The sequence below is a fragment of the Amblyraja radiata genome, chromosome 4 (assembly GCF_010909765.2).
Source record: "Amblyraja radiata isolate CabotCenter1 chromosome 4, sAmbRad1.1.pri, whole genome shotgun sequence".
Lineage (NCBI taxonomy): Eukaryota > Metazoa > Chordata > Chondrichthyes > Rajiformes > Rajidae > Amblyraja > Amblyraja radiata.
Window position 1 is genome coordinate 51,883,515 of NC_045959.1, and position 17,445 is coordinate 51,900,959.

Genomic DNA, 17,445 nt, shown 5'->3' on the forward strand with positions numbered 1-17,445 from the left:
TCATTGAGTCTTCTTATGGTGCAAATCAATTTGGCCCCACTCCCCAGATTTATGTAGAATTGCCGATTTATTATTTTCCCTTGAGCTTATCACAGGTGTGTGTGTCCCAGTAAATCTGAGGTTTCAGGTTCTAGCCCTATGTGATGTATAATTGAAAAGTAAACTCTATCCATTTCATTTTGTACAGTTCTTGAATAGCTTATTGTTTATTACTCTCTCAGTATCACTTTCTTGTTTGTCTTTCAGTAACGTCCGTAAACGACACCGCGAGGATAGGATAGCAAATACATCGCAGAAAGTACAGCGAATGAAACAGAAGCTTAATGAAACTGAGGTGAAACGAAAAAGGTGGTTATATTGGAAACCTATTCTCGTTAACATTGCTGCAGTTACTACCCTTGCAATTGGAGCTATTGTTTGCTGCTCTTTGTATTTTCAGTGATCAATTTGTAACTTCATTTAAGGGTCTACAGTAGCATATTGCATCTGAGGTTTCGGATACTGAGGATTGGTGTCTCCCCTGCACAAGAACTGAATGTTTTTTCAGAATTGACAGGTCAGGGAAGAATACAGTAGGGTGGAGCTAACCGTTTAGTTTTAACTCAGAAGTTTGCAACATAGTTTCTCAGGTTTGTCAGATGTCTGAATATTCGAAACCACCAGACAAAAAAAAAAATTCTGTTGTAAATGAACTATCAGACCTGTGCTGCAATAAATCTTTGGTTAAACGTTGTGCTTCCATTAAAAGCAGTCTTTCTCCTGTTCTTGAGATTTTCCAAAAGGATGTTGGTGTCTTATTTTTGCTACATGATGGCATGTCTGCTGGCAGGTTGGACATTTTCAAAGTGCGTTTTAATCGGTAGAGAGGTTTGAATATCCATGCCAGTAAAAGATAAACCAGCAAGAAACAGAAAACAACTACTTTGCATGCCTTGTTGCTGGGTTCTTTACTGCTTTAGTCTACTGCTCTTCTGCATTTTTTCCTCAAACGTTTACTTCCTGACCAGCAGAATTGCTGTGCACTTAAAGCATTTGTTTGCATTAATAAAGTCACTTCTGGCTTAACATTTTCAAATTTATTTTAGGTCACATATTTTCCATTTTGTTTATAACCCTGTATAAAAACAATACAGCTATTAATTTGGCAAAAGCTTTGGAAGTCTTTTGGAAATATAATTTTTAATTTTCTAAACAAAGTGATCTAAGTATGGTTGATTATTTACTGTATTATTGTGGATGTCGAAAATACTAGTTAATTCCTTAACCCATAGAGCTGTTCAATCACAATTATTAATTTCTTTTCAGCAGGACTTTCATTTTCACAGTCCTGTAAAGCACATCTCTCAACTTTTACTTGGAAATTTTCAATTCAACTTCCTATTTAGTCCACAGGCATAAAATATCTGTATTTAAAGTTAAGTCATGTATTTTATTTTAAAAGTACACAGTCCATTATAAAGAGATTGATGTATAAATGCTGGCAAGACATCCAAAGTTGCTTCTGTGGGTTAAAGAGTTGAGAAGTGTTTCTTGCTAGTTAATAATGTCACTATCCCAAGATGGTACAATCTTATGTATTGGGCAAGAAAAGGGTAATCTGTTCAAAATGACACCAGCTCGCATTTAAAATTTGTTATAACTTTACATTCCAGAAAGACCAGCTGAATAAAATTCACTCTTGAGTAGTATCTTATATTGTATGTCTATGTTGGGGATGATGCATCATCTACATGATGAGGGTTCTTGTAAACCACTACATCAGAACCTGTTAATGAATATTGTTGGTCTGCTTCGCAGTACATGTTATATCCTGAATCATTGCTACTCAATATGATTAGTGAACTTTGTAAATAGATTAACGTTCCTTAATGATAGAAATCTGGTAATGCACATTAGTTTTTTATTAAGTTTTAGAATATTTCTGCGTGTCTTCAAAGAGAAATGTTTCTAATTTTTTAACCTAACCCTAAAGGGAGGTGGGTAATGGGGGTAAGAAGTTGTTAGCTTTGAAAATCATGCACTGATGCTAAAATGGGTGGTATCAAAACATGAGTAAGAATTGGCCACCATCAGCAGTACGTAATGCATTAAATATATGCAACAATGTTTTTATTCTTCGGCAATGAGGCCAAGAATTTTGCTCCCCTATTTCCTGAATGTGGCAGGTGGCATATTAATGGGCAATGTTTGGTTTTCACGTATCGAGTAAGCAATCTTCTCATTAATTTTAAAAAAGAGGTTCAGGGCAAAGACCGTTTGACAGAACTTGTTGCTGATGTATTTTGTAATAGACTTGTGATGACAGTTTATTGTTGTGATCAGTGTGAGATGCAGCTCATTTGTTAATCTCCAGTTTAGACTTGGATTTTGTTATTCATGGAACAATTCCCAGTGTATGTTGCTATAAGAGCTTATATATAAGCAGAGGTAAACTGCTCTATTATAACCTTCTACCTCGGTGCTTCTCTGCCTAAAGCCCACTCTCCTAGTTTCCTGTGGATTCCAAACATCAGCCTTGTTTTGAGATACTAAACTGTTTAGATATTGAGCAGGTTGCAGCTCACCATGCAGTAGTTCACAGGACATCTCGAGAGAAGTACATGTCTATCAGCATCTCCAAAATAATCTGACAGTTTTGCCAAGCAGATTCAATGCACATGCAGAGCAGGAGCAGGCTAAAATCAGGTGACTTTACCTGTTAGGAGTAGCCACAGTGGGGAAGAAATACTGACAAGGTACTGAACCTTTTCAGAAGGTGTTTTCATAAGAGCCTGCTTCATGATTTGTTTCCCCAACTTATCTCAAATGGAAACATTGCAATATTTTTGGTCACTATTAATAACATGGAGTAATACAAAATTATATGCATAGTATTTGCAAAGTTTTTTTGAAAAATGCATGCTTGATTTCAGCACCCCTACCTCAAGATGTCAAGGTTTTTTCTTTATTTTCTATTTAAAGGGTAAGTAGAGGAGGTAATTGAGACCTGGATCAGATCAGCCAAACCCTTATTGAATGGTATGGCAAACTTGAAGGGAACCTTCTTAATTATGTTCTATTGGCACAACCCATTTATGGTCAAGGCAGTTTCCAAACTCAGTAATTACTGATATAATTATGGTGGCCAAGTGGTTGTTCATTTGACCACGCCATCTATGGACATACACTTATGCTTCTGAAATGAATAGTTATGGAACCATCAAGTTGTGGACTTGTACAAGAAGATCGTTGTCTCGAAGGCAATAGTATTTGCATTTTTTAAGCAGAAAATGCATGAAATACTGTGGGATAAATAGTTTGATCAATTTATAATCCAGAGATGACACCTTTACTTTGTGCATTTAAGCAATGGCACTCTTTGGCTGGTGGGAGATACTGACCAGGAATAGCTTTTTTTTTTTTTTAATAGGAAGATGGTCTTCTAAACCTCGAGAATGGATACTTAATCTAAAAGAACCTGGAAATTACCACAGTTGTGTTAAAATCTCATGAGCTGTGGTTTTAAAAGGTGTTCTGAGTAATAATACAGTACTGATAGTGAGTTCTGTTTGGTGTCATGGTCGAGCACAGGAACAGACCCTTTGGCCCACGATGTCTGCAATCGTGATACAAAATAAAACTAATTCCATCTGCCAGCATGTGGTCTATAGGCCTCCATTCCCTGCTTGTACATGTATCTATCTAAATGCCTCTAAAACGTTCTTGCTGTATCTGCTTCCACCACCTCTCCAGGTAGCACATTCCATGCACCGACCATCCTGTTGCCTCTTAAATGTCCTTTTTTTGCATTTTCCACTTCTCACCTTGAAGCTATGTCCTCTGATAATTGATCTTTCTAACCTGGGAGAAAGCCATTCTACCCTATCTACGCCTCTCATCATTTTATATACTTCCATCAGGTTGGCCTTCAGCCTCTGACACTTCAGAGAAAACAATCCAAGTTTGTCCAACATCTCCTTGTAGCTAATGCGTAATAAAAAGGAACTGAATATACTGGTTTGTGCCAAAGATGGACATGAAATGCTAGAGTAAGTCAGTGGGTCTGGAGAAAATGAAAGGTGATGTTTCGGGTTGGCACCCCTCTTCAGTCTCTGAAGACTGAGTCTGAAGAAGGGTCCCAACCCAAAACATTACCCATCAATTTTCTCCAGAGATGCTGCCTGACCTGCCTAGTTACTCCAGTATTTTGTGTCTCTAATCCAAGCAGCATTCTGGTAAACCTCTGTTGCATCCTCTCCAAAGCCGCCACATCCTTTCTTTAATGGGCCGACCAGAGCTGCACACAATACTCCCAAATGTCCCCTAAACAAAGTTGTGATTTTGTTTAATACAAGTGCAACATGACTTTCTGGCATGTTCCAGATTTTTTGTTTTGTTTTTAAATAAAATTTGACCAAACTACACATCGTGGCTACTGCAGCAATGGTACGTCTGGTGAATGTATTGAAGTGGAAGAAATGAGATGCAAGATGGTTGGCAGAAGTTGAATGGGATGCAATGAAAATGGCTGGAGTTAACACTATGAAATTAATATGAATAGGGAAGCGTTAACTGTCCATCATTTCTGAAGGAAGTAAATAAAATGTTTTTAAAGAGGAGCAGAGTTACGGACTGGACAGCAAGGAAACAGATACTTTGGCCCAAAGGGTCCAAGATGATTGTGGTGATCATCTGCACAATTTCCATTTGGTCTTCACCCCATTATTCCTTTCTTATCTAAGTACCTGTCCAGATGCCATTTAACCATTGCGATTATATTTTGCTCAGGCAGCTCGTTCCATATAATCACCTGTGTGTAAAAACTTGATTCTTTAAAATTCTCTCCTCCTCTCACCTTGGGCCTATGCCCTGTAAAACCATGTAACTCTGACCCTCCATTCCAGGCAACAACATGCTGAAACTCTTTGGCACACTTACTAATGCAACAATATCTGTTTCCTGTAGAGTGATGATCAGAGCTGCACACCATACCCTAAAATATGTTGTACAGCTGCAACATGACATCCCAATTCTTATACTCAATGCCTCTGCTTTTCAAGGCAAGCATGCCATTCAAGCATGCCAAATACCTTTGTCACCACCCTATCCACTTGTGTCTCCGTTTTCAGTGGGCTATAGACTTGCACGTGAGGTGGTGAAGTTTGTGATGGAAGGAAAACCTGCTAAGAAATATGGGAAGAGAGGCTTCACTCATTGCTGTCTTTACCGGTCACGTCATGGGATGCTGTTCTTCCACTGAGTCCACATCCTGGGAGGTGAACTGATCATTCATGTCATCAAGCTGTTTCTTTGCCCATCTTGGAAATCTTCTTGGCCATCCTTCAACCCAACAGCAAACATCTTGACTATCTATTAAATATTGTTTGTGGTTGCTGGATTATCCAAGAAGCTATCCTTTTTATTAAAAAAAAAAAAAAAATAGCCCCTAGGGCTAAATAACTCAAAAGACAATGAAGTATTTATTTACACAGCCACTAAACCACTCAACACTTTTGTTATCCCTCCAGTATTCATATACTTCACCTGAATGGCTTTTAAACCAATTGTAAATCAGTAGAAAGAAAAGTGACCTACATTTATGCACTGCCTTTCACGTATTCAAAATCTTCCAAAGCGCTTTACAGCCGAAGAAGTAATCCACATTCTTGTTTCCGCAATAACCTTTTTGATATGTGACCTTGGTAATCAGATTCTTCTTAAATATTTACTACTTTGTCTTATCACTGACTGGCTTAAATGTGCACCCTGGAAAATTTCCCAGCGCAGGCCATTGGGTGATCTTCAAGTAAACTCCTTAAAGTTATAAAATCACTTCAGTTACTTTGCGTGGGGGAACAGATGGAAATTTTGGGATTTCACAAAATAGGAGTGATTAAATTGACCAACAAAAGTAATGGCAAAGGGTTGGCATATGGCGATAATATTTTTCCATTATTATTTACATTCATATTTTCATCAATAATTATTTCTTGTTACACATCAGGTAAAGTATCATACACAATAATAAGTCATGTCTGTGGACAGAAAGTCTGTCGTGCACAATTTAGATTTTTATTCCAGTTTTCAACCATAAGAACAAGTTTGAATTCAAACTTTATAGAACAATGTTTCTTTTTTATCATAAATCCATGTGTTTAAGCACCACATTAAAAACAAAATGTTTCTCTTCAACTGCAGGTCCAAACTGAGGAATGATGAGGAAAATTAAAGCTTTTAAAATCTCAGTTTAGTATAAGATGTCTGTGGTGCATCTTAAATTTGATTAAACATTGTCATATTCCTAATATGCATTGTCGTAACTTACTAAATATTTTATATAATTCATAGGAGAGCTATATTTTTTAATCCCATGGATTTTAATTAAATTAGTTTTAATTAAAGATAGTTTAAAATTTTCTGCAAATATTTTACTGTGATAAATTGTTCAAGGCTAATAAATTTCTTGCAACATTTAATTATATTTGTTTTGCCTATTATAGACATGATGTTAACAAGTGTAACACTTCCTCTTGCAAAAAGTAATCGTCTCCTAATACGCTTACAGTTTATAGACAGGATAGTGCAGGTGGGCAAATGTCACTTTGGAAGCTGTGAAAGACAAGACTCTTCTCTTTGGCAGGATAGGCCATATGACCCGCCTTATCCCGTCCTGTCTTGTGATTCAAGGGGTCTCACTTTAGCGTTAAGAACTGACTCATAAGTGTTCCCCTCAGTCTCTATATGGATCAAAAATATGTCCCCACGATCTTATAACTGGCAGAAAATAGATGAATACACATATTATCGATTGACTTCACTGTAAAACAAAGTAATTGGAAATCTTGAGGTGTGCCAATTCACTCTTTAATATTTCTCCCAAATCTGTATTATTGAAGCAGAATCAGTGTTAATAATCTCCTATGTAATAGTGCACGTGCCACCTGTCTTTTTCCAAGGTATTAAAATTTGTCAATTTGAAATTCGTGGTTCTACTCTTTTATTAAAATGTTCCTTTGCTTCAGGATTCATACTTGCGTGTGACATGTTCATCTCTGCATCGTCCCTGCACTGTGGCCATACAGTGAAGTGGGTTTTTTGGTGGGTGGACCCCACAGTTCCACTGATTCATCCTGTACACACCAGGCCAATTGCGAGCAGGTGGGGCTAGTGTAGATGGGACATGATGGCCGGTGTGGGCACGTTGGGCTGAAGGGCCTGTTTCCACGCTGTAAGACTATGACTGCCGCTATTACAATAAAGCTGTTAACATGAATGGAGAACAAATGCAAGCTACTGACAAATTGTGACCCACACGCAAACAATTAATACAACTGTTCTTTCAAACTATTTGGATGTCAAGTTACACAATCCAGTTAATCTACTCAGACCATCTGAAAAAATTCAAAATCAATAACATTATCTAAAGACCAGGATTTTTTTTTTCCATTGGTTTCTTGATTGCAGTGCTTGTGAAGTACTTAGTAATGTGTCGATACAGTGGAACTGTTGCATTGAATAAATGTTTTATGTTCTGTATTGTATGTCATAGGCTAAAGACTGTCTGACTGCTAACTCCACACAACAGATGCCACATTCTGCACCTATTTTTATCAGCCGTGGAAAATGACGAAAAATACCGTACAAGGACAGTGAGGTCCGCTAAGCAGGGGACCTCAATGTAACTGTTTACAGCGTAAACTACTAGATGCAGGAGACAAAACACATACCTGACCCCACGGGACTTCTGCAGAGGGTGGATTTCATGTATTGTCACATGTTTTATAAAGCTTATCGTCTGCGCCTTGCCAAAAAAGTTAAAAGAGGCTTTGTACTTTAGTCATTTCACTGTGTTGTATTTTTATACCTTTTGATCTGCATTAAATGTTCTGGATTAAAAAATAATTGTGATTGCTCTTCTTTAAGTGGAAACCCACAAAGATTATCTATAATTAACTAATATTGTTTATTTTAAGTTACCTTTAATTATTGCATGTTAACGGCGAGTGCACATAAGTACTGGTTTTATTTTCTGTACATGTAGTTAGTTAATCTTCCTGTTTAAGTCAATAAATTTATAATTCTGCTTTATTGATCATATGGGTGATTGCCTTGAATTGCCCTGGTCTTTATGGAATCAATGTTTGACCTGAAAGTATTAACCCGAGAAATCCAGGTTACAGAGCCATGGACAAAGGATGGAGATGTGTAGCCTGTGGTGAAGAAGTGTGATTTGGATGTGATGATAATCCCATGATCCTGCTCCTTTTCTGGTCCATGCTGGAAGTCAACAGGCTTACGCTGAAGTTAAGGTAATGCTGGCGAGTACCTACGGTGAAACCATTAGGTACAGTCGTGGAGCAATGTTTTTTGTTCGATAAATCACTGGATTCAGACAACAGAGTGAATAACAAGGTATTTTATGGCATTACCAAATAAGGCACATAGTATCCTTGTATGCACTCGCAAATCCCAAGTACGCCATCCTTTATGGCATTTCTTATCTCAGCAGACCGTGCCATGTCCTCTCCCAGAGCTCATCAAAAGCCCCTTGTCTGCAGCGTTTCTGCACTACTAGCTGTAGGGGGCGCAGGTGGTCCGCCCAACGTGTTGTACTCAGCAAAACAAGATGTTCCTCGGCATTGCAAGTTCCCAGGCATGAACAGGTGCAAATACATCTCCCACTTGTATTGAACATCTTGTTTGTGAAGGGTCTGGAATGTTGTACTGCTAATTTGGCTGATAAACTCCAATTTAACTGAAATGGTCTGTTTTAAAAAAAATGCATAATGAACAGGCCCTTTGGGCTGTCCATGCTGACCATCTTATCTATCTATCTTTTATATTTAACTATTAAAACTCGTTTGTTGGTTTGTAACGGGTTCTGTTTCGCGAAAATTCGCTTAAGCTGTTTGTCAATTTACTCCTCCACCCTTTGCCGTAACGGAGAAATTTTTACATATTCCTTTAGAGTTTTTCCTCCACATTTTGTTTTGAAAATTAGAAAAATTGGTTATTTCCTCGCTTTTTTTTAGTAAAAAACATTTAAAAAAAATGTAAAATCAAGCTGCTGCATGAGTCACACTGCCATCTCACAGATGTCTAATCACAATGGGACAGGTGCGGGAGATTGGAACCTTCACGTGATCCCACGAATGCAATCAACCTGGCGTGCACAATCAAATAGAGCAAGTTGTCCTACCCCCCTCCCTCTCCTGCATTCCCTCCTGTTCTCCACCTCTCCCCCTCCTCTTCTCTCCCCCTCTTCTTCTCTCCCCCTCCTCTTCTCTCCCCCTCCTCTTCTCTCCCCCTCCTCTTCTCTCCCCCTCCTCTTCTCTCCCCCTCCTCTTCTCTCCCCCACCTCTCCCCTCTTCTCTCCCCCTCCCATCTCTTCCAACCCCCTCCCTCACCCCCTCCTCTCTCTCCCTCCTCCATCTTCCCTATATTCTCTCTCTCCTTCTCTCTCTCCCTCTCTCCCCTTCTCTCTCTCTCTCTCCCCCCTTCTCTCTCTCTCTCTCTCCCCTTCTCTCTCTCTCTCCCCTTCTCTCTCTCTCTCTCTCCCCTTCTCTCTCTCTCTCTCTCTCTCTCCCTCCCTCTCTCCCCCTCTCTCCCTCTCTCCCCTTCTCTCTCTCTCTCTCTCCCCTTCTCTCTCTCCTCTCTCTCTCTCCTCTCTCTCCCTCTCCCCGTCGACCCCTGTCTCCCCCTTCACTCTCCTCTCCTCCCCATCCTCATCCTCCTCTCTCCCTTCTCCCCTCTCCTCCCCCTCCCCACTCTCTCCCCATCTCTCTTCTAATCCTTCTCATCTCCCCCTCCCCTCTCCTCGCCCCCCTCTCTCCTCGCCCCCCTCTCTCCTCGCCACCCTCTCTCTTGCCCCTCCCTCTCTCTCCCCCCCCCCTCTCTCTCCCCCCCCCCCCCACCTCTCTCTAGTGTGTGTGTGATACCGCAGGCCCCCTCAACCCCCTCCCCGCAATCGTGCGTTGGGGAAATATTCGTTTTAGACGTTTGTGAATCTCCTCCAAAATTTGCAAAAACTAAACAAATTTTACGTAGAGTTTTTCCTCCTCTTAATGTTTATAAAATTAGAACATTCGGTTCATCCTTTCACTGCTTTTTCGGTAAAAAACATAAATGTCAAAATGTAAAAAAAAATCAAACTGCTTCTCACCCATAGAATGTTGACGAACGTTCCATCGTGTGATGTCACAATGCCCAATGCTCACAGATGTCCAATCGCAATGGATCTCGTTTACATATGCCTTTGCTCCAGCCCCTCCCCCCCCCCGTCTGATGTTGCCGCACGTTCCATTATGTGATGTCACAATGCCATCCCTCACTGATGGCCAATCGCAATGGATCTCATTTACATATGCCTTTGCACCAGCCCGAGCCCCGCCCCCCGCCGCCTGTGTCAAAGCTCGTGATCACTAGTGCGGGAATGGGGGGTGATAGGGAGTGGGGAATAGATGGACTCCCCCTCCCTCCCCACTCTTCCCCCTCTCTCCCCCACCCCTTCCCTCCCTCCACACTCTTCCCCCTCTCTCCCCTACCCCATCTCCCTCCTCCCCTCCCAACCCCTCTCTCCCCTCCCCCCCCTACCTCCCTCTTCCACCCCTACCCCTCTCCCCTCCCTCCCCACTCTTCCCCTCTCCCCTTCCCCCACCCCCTCTCCACCTTTGCCCCGCCCCTCTCACAATTCCCCACCCCTATTCCCCTCTCTTCCCCCACCCCTCTCCAACCCCCCTACCCCTCTCTCTCCCTCTCCTCTTCCACCACTACCCCTAACCCTCCCCAACCCTCCCGCTCCCCCAGTCCTACACCTCTCTCCCCTCCCCCCAACCCCCTCTCTCCACCTCTGTCCCGCCCCTCTCACATTCCCTCCCCTACCCCTCTTCCGCCCCATCTTCCACCCCTCTTTCCCCCCCCACCCCCCTTCCTCTCCCTCTTGCACCACTCCCCGCTACCCCTCTCCCCGTCATTCCCCACTCTTCGCCTCTCTCCCCCTCCCCTACCCCCTCTCCCTTCCCTCTACCTCTCTCCCCTTCCCCTCATCCTTTCTCTCCACCTCTGCCCCGCTCCTCTCACATCTCCCCCTTCCTCCTCCCCATCCCCTCTCTCTTCCCTTTCCCCCCTCTCCCCCCTTTCCACCTCTCGCTTCCCAATCTCTCCCCCTCTCTCCTTGCCCCTCTCTCCTCACCCCTCTCCTCTCCCACTCCCCGCTCCCCACCCCTCTCTCCTCTCCTCACCCCTCTCTCCCCCCATTCCCTATTCTCACCCCTCTCCTCACCCCTCTCATATCCTCCCTCTTCCTCCTCCACTCCCTCCTCCTCCCATCTCTCTCCCCATCCCATACACCTCTCCCCCTCCCCACTTCCCCTTCTCTCCCCCTCCCCACCCATCCCTTCTTCCACCCCTCCCTCTCTCCTACACCTCTCTCCTCACACCGCTCCCCCTCTCGATCTCCCCCTCTCCTCACCTCTCACCCCATCTCCTCCCTCCCCACGCTCTCCCCCTCCTCCTTCCCCCCCTCTCTCCGCCTCTCCACCTCCACGCCACCAGAGTGGTCTGAACATCATTATTCACTACTACCACCTTCACAGTCATATAACCTAGAAAAGTAATGGAAAAAATAATTTGTAAATGTGTCATAACATTCTTAATCACCTCACTACTGATCAAAACCACTCTTGGTGATCTTATGGACAAGTATAATCTAAGAAGTTCCAAAAATATAATATCTATCCTGGTCAAGTTCAAAAGACACCCATCTACCAATTCTAAAGATTTACTGTTTTGGTAAACTTGGATGTCCAATTTATATCTGAGTTTAAACTTGTGCTCCTGATAACTAATCAATTAATACATCTATTTAAAGCCCATTGATCAATCGGCTAAAGATAGTTGGCCCAAGGGTGGTTACACAGGAGATCTCTTGCACTGATATAGTGAAAGTTGTGATTATTGATCTTTCGATAATTGTTTTTCCTTTTCTTCCAGAATTTGCAATTTCGTAACTTTCATTTGTGTTAGGGACAAACCCACAATGGAGCTTTTTCCTTTGACTTCTATTTGGGAGGGCTGAAATCTCATGGTTTCAGCCTTGAGGTTTAGAGCTATTCATCTCAGTTCTCTAGCGTTCCAACTTTATATCCATCCCTGGATTAAGGTTATACTCAGTTGTATTTTGTGGAATGCACATTGAATTTTGACAACTAGATTATTGATGAGTTACTATTTTTTTATGTTAAGCATAGCTTGGGAGAATGTAAAGACCACAAGATCATCTTGGCCATATTTCACAGAAATTCAAGAAATCTCATGTGATCCAGGCACTTACTACCCTCTGTGGGGGAAAAAAAACCTGTCCTGCACATCTTTAAACTTTAAATAAATGGATAAGATGAAGCCAGGGAATCCAAAAATTATTTGTCCCAATGCAGCAGACATCTGATACTGCAAATTAGATGGGCCTTAAGTAATAAAGTGATGGAGCAGATTGTTACAGCTGAGACTTTAATGCCATCTTGTGGAAGTCTGAATAATTCAAATATGATGCACGGGGGAGGGGTTGCTCTTTGGGAGGAGGTTTTTGTACAAGTTATATCATTGCACCTCAACAAGACCAGAGCCTATGGATATCAAGTGAGCTAAGGTTAGTATTGGGTAAGGGTTCAACAAGCTTGGCAAGAAGTGGGAATCTGACAAATTTTAGGATGGAGAGAGGCTATGTTGGTTTATGGTATGAGACCTAGCAAGGCAGAAGAAACAAAAGTTTGATAATAGACCTAGGAGGATGGCAATGCTTCATGGTCATCTTTTTGGTTAATTTTGAAAGAAATGCAGTCAAACTTGAGTGGAAGTAGAAATTGTAGTGTAATATGGCTTAAAAGACAGTTCCATCCTGGTTGCAGGATTTTCCAATAAAATTGAGATTTTTTTTTAAAAAAAGGAAGTTTAAATATTTTATAAAGAAATAATTACAACTGTGGCATAATGGAAAAGTAACCCAGATAGCTGCATATCTTACATTCATTATATGTAAGCCTATTAAGTACTGCCATAAGTACGGAAGACACAAAATGTTGGAGTAACTCAGCGGGACAGGCAGCTTCTCTGGAGAGAAGGAATGGGTGACGTTTCGCATCGAGACCCTTCTTCAGAATCAGACTGCCATAAGTACCGTCCGTATATCTTGTTCCAAGAGATGTAATGCTGAGGCTCTATCATGCGCTGGTGAGACCACATTTGGAGTATTCTGAGTAAATTTGGGCACCATATCTGAGGAAGGACATGCTGACTCTGGAGAGGGTCCAGAGGCGGTTTACAAGAATGATTCCAGGAATTAGTAGGTTAGCATATGATGAGCATTTGACAGCACTGGGCTTGTACTCGCTGGAGTTTAGAAGGTTGAGGGGGGACCTCATTGAACCTTACAGAATAATGAAAGGCATGAAAGAGTGGATGTGGAAAGGATGTTTCCACTGGTGGGAGAGTCTTGGACCAGAGATCATAGCCCCAGAATTAAAGGATGCTCTTTTAGAAAGGAAATGAGGAGGAACTTCTTTAGTGAGAGGGTAGTTAATCTGCGGAACTCATTGCCACAGAGGACTGTGGAGGCCAAGTCAGTGGATATTTTTACGGCAGAGATAGCCAAATTCTTGATTAGAACGGGTGTCAAGGCTTATGGGGAGAAGGCAGGAAAATTAGATTAGGAGGCAAAGATCAGCCATGATGGAACGGCGGAGTAGATTCAATGGGCCGAATGGCCTAATTCTACTCGTATAACTTGTGAACTGTTCCCTGACTCTCCGTCCGAAGAAGGGTCTCGACCCAAAACGTCACATATTCCTTTTCTCTAGAGATGCTGCCTGACCCGCTGAGTTACTCCAGCATTTTGTGTCAATGGAAAAGTTAACATGAGTTAAACTGAGGTACTAATAAAGACCAGTCACAATACTGGGAGGGCCTTGGAGACCCCCAAGTAATTAGAGGAAGACCTAACAAACAAATATACAGGCAAATCTCCAGTGCAAAAATAACAGGGTGATTTAAGTAGGGAAATATCATTTACAGTGCTAATTACAACATAAATTATGTTGGAAATATAAAAGATGCAGAATTCTTACAATGGATGCAGGAATATTTTTAAGGATTGTAAAATGTATTTCAACAAGCGAGGTAGGATTTCTAAGCTGTTTCAGGGAGTAAATTCATCAACAAAAAAAACAAAGTGCTGGAGGAGCTCAGCACTTACGTGGAGGGTAGACAAGGTGCTGGAGTCTAAAAGGGCCCGACCCGAAACGTCGCCTATCCATTTTCTCCAGAGATGCTGCCAGACCTGCTGAGCTACTCCAGCATTTGTTACTTCTGTGGAGGGAATGGATAGACAACGTTTTAGGCTGGGACCCAAAACATTGTCTGTCCATTCCCTGGTCAGGCTACGTTTCAGGTTGGGACCCTTCTGATTTTAATCGGGAAGAGAAAGCTGGACAAGTGGGGTACAGTAAAGTCTGGTAAATTATAGTGTGTGTCGGATGGGAACTAGCTGGTAATGATATTCACAGGTGCATACCACCCTTGGCCTTTTTGCTGGCACATTTCTGCAGGTAGTCGGAGTAACCTGGATGAGTAACTGAATGCATTTTGTTGCTAGTCCATACACATGGACCATTGCACTTATGTTGGGTGTGAATTAATATTTCAGCTGGAGCACCCTACACTGTGGACAGCTCGATTTCAATCAGTCTTTCAGCTGATATATAGCACGCAACAGAAAGCTTTTCACTGTACCTTGGTACACATAACGATAAACTAAACTAAGCAGGCTACTTTATGTTGGCTGGTGTTAAGCTTCTTAAAGAGTTCTTGGAGCTGCATTCATTCAGGCAAGTGGAAGGTTTGCCATCATGCTCCCGAACTGTGCCTTGCAGATGGTGGAAAGGCTTTAGGATGCTGGGAGGTGAGTCATTCACAGCCAGAACCCATCTTTTAGCCATCGTATTTCTGTTGCTAAAGATAGACACAAAATGCTGGAGTAACTCAGCATCTCTGGAGAGAAGGAATGGGTGATGTTTCAGGTCAGGACCCTTCTTCAGTCCAGTTGAAGTTCCAATGAATGGAGACTTCCAGATGCTGAGGGTGGGAGAAAGAAAATGGTGACAGCAATGCTTCTGAACCTCAAGAAAAGGTGATTGGAACGCTCTTGTGGAAAGTCAAAGCCCGATAGTTTTTGAGATGCACGTGTTACAACTTGTAACTTAGTCATCTAGGTCTTACTGCATAAAGACAGATTATTTCAATTGTTGAATTATGAATGCAATTGAATATGGTGCATTTGTCAGCAAGCAGCCCAATTTCTAACCTTACGATGGAAGGAAGGTTGTTGATGAAGCAGTTTCAAGATCGTGGGCCCCTGGACAATGCATTGAGGAAGGTCTGCACTGACATCCTAGGAGATTAGATTAAGCTCCAACAATAATAATAATAATAATGGATGGGATTTATATAGCGCCTTTCTAATACTCAAGGCGCTTTACATCGCATTATTCATTCACTCCTCAGTCACACTCGGTGGTGGTAAGCTACTTCTGTAGCCACAGCTGCCCTGGGGCAGACTGACGGAAGCGTGGCTGCCAATCTGCGCCTACGGCCCCTCCGACCACCACCAATCACTCACACACAGGCAAAGGTGGGTGAAGTGTCTTGCCCAAGGACACAACGACAGTATGCACTCCAAGCGGGATTCGAACCGGCTACCTTCCGGTTGCCAGCCGAACACTTAGCCCATTGTGCCATCTGTCGTCCCAATCACAACCACCACCCACTTTGCAAACTGCAGCTCTAATCATTGATGAGTTTTACCCTTGATTCTCGTTGACTTCAGCGTTCCCTTGTGTACTCGTAGGAGTCTAGGAGCATAGGTCATAGCCTCAGAATAAATGGACATTTATTTAGGAAGTCAATGGATATCGAAGGCAGAGATAGATTCTTGATTACTACAGGTGTGAGAGGTTACTGGGAGAAGGCAGTAGAATGGGGTTGAGAGAAAGATAGGTCAGCCATGATTGAATGGTGTAGACGATGGGCCGAATGGCCTAATTCTGCTCCTATCACTTATGAACAGTCACTTTCACTTCACCATGTTATGGAATTTAGTTCTTTAAGCCAAGTTTGGGAGCCAAGTGAGCCAAGCAAATTCCAAACTGGGTTACTGTTTTCTTGCACTAGTATTGGGATCATTAATACATAAACAAATTCAATAAACTAACTACAGGAAACCCTCACAATAACCGACCACGGATAGTGTCCATTATTGCCGATTGTCCGCTATAACCGAGTGAGGGGGTGGGTATATAGTTTAACCCGTCTGAGATGGAACAAGCGTGGTGTCGGGGGCTAAACAAATGGGAATTCCGAGGCCATGGGACTGCTGAGTCTCCGGTCCCATATGCGTTGCGGCAGGGACGGGCCCGGTACTCACACTCTTCATGCTGTTCACTCTCGCAACCAGAAGCACGTCATTTTGAGCCAGCTCATCGGGTAACGGGCGGAAGTAGGGGGAGGTGCAACGGGAGCCCTAAACCCAAAATCCACTATGTAGAGTTCTGTTATTGCACGTGTTCACTCCATGTGTATTGTGTTACAGGCCCGTTATGCTGCTGCAAATAAGAATTTCATTGTTCTATTGTCAGTACATGTGACAATTAGGCAGTCTTAACTGTTGTTAAGTGCAAATCAAGAAACTGCAGTGGCTGGAAATCTGAAATAAAAACAGAAAATACTGGAAACACTCAGCAGCTTGGGGAAATGGGTTAGTGTTTCAAGATGAAATGCATTGGACCTAAAACATCAATTCCTCTTTCCACAGATGCTGCCTGAGTGTTCCCATCATTTTCTGTTTTATCACTCGTGCACTGCGTGTTAGGATACATGTATAACCATATAACTATATAACAATTACAGCACGGAAACAGGCCATCTCGGCCCTACATGTCCGCGCCGAACAATTTTTTTCCCTTAGTCCCACCTGCCTGCACTCATACCATAACCCTCCATTCCCTTCTCATCCATATGCCTATCCAATTTATTCTTAAATGATACCAACGAACCTGCCGCCACCACTTCCACTGGAAGCTCATTCCACACCGCTACCACTCTCTGAGTAAAGAAGTTCCCCCTCATGTTACCCCTAAACTTCTGTCCCTTAATTCTGAAGTCATGTCCTCTTGTTTGAATCTTCCCTATTCTCAAAGGGAAAAGCTTGATCACATCAACTCTGTCTATCCCTCTCATCATTTTAAAGACCTCTATCAAGTCCCCCCTTAACCTTCTGCGCTCCAGAGAATAAAGACCTAACTTATTCAACCTATCTCTGTAACTTAGTTGTTGAACTTCATGTACTTCATGTTAGAAGTGATAGGATTTTATTTAATTTGAAGGTATCACAGAAAACAAAAAAAAAGGTTCAGCTTA

The 17,445-nt window shown here is 42.3% G+C and overlaps 1 protein-coding gene across 3 annotated transcripts in view; it reads left to right on the forward strand.

Moving 5' to 3' along the window:
- Positions 1 to 7,881, forward strand: part of ptpn2 (protein tyrosine phosphatase non-receptor type 2) — a 64,255-nt gene extending 56,374 nt beyond the window's left edge. For 2 of the 3 annotated variants that reach the window (XM_033019435.1, XM_033019436.1), the window contains exons 9-10: positions 247 to 348; positions 7,529 to 7,881. In XM_033019435.1, coding sequence (XP_032875326.1) covers positions 247 to 348; positions 7,529 to 7,544 — 118 coding nt within the window. In that variant the 3' untranslated portion in view covers positions 7,545 to 7,881. Of the gene's footprint in view, positions 1 to 246; positions 1,689 to 7,528 lie in introns of those variants that run through there. The other variant, XM_033019434.1, reaches the window with a different exon arrangement.
- The last annotated feature ends 9,564 nt before the right edge of the window (positions 7,882 to 17,445 follow it).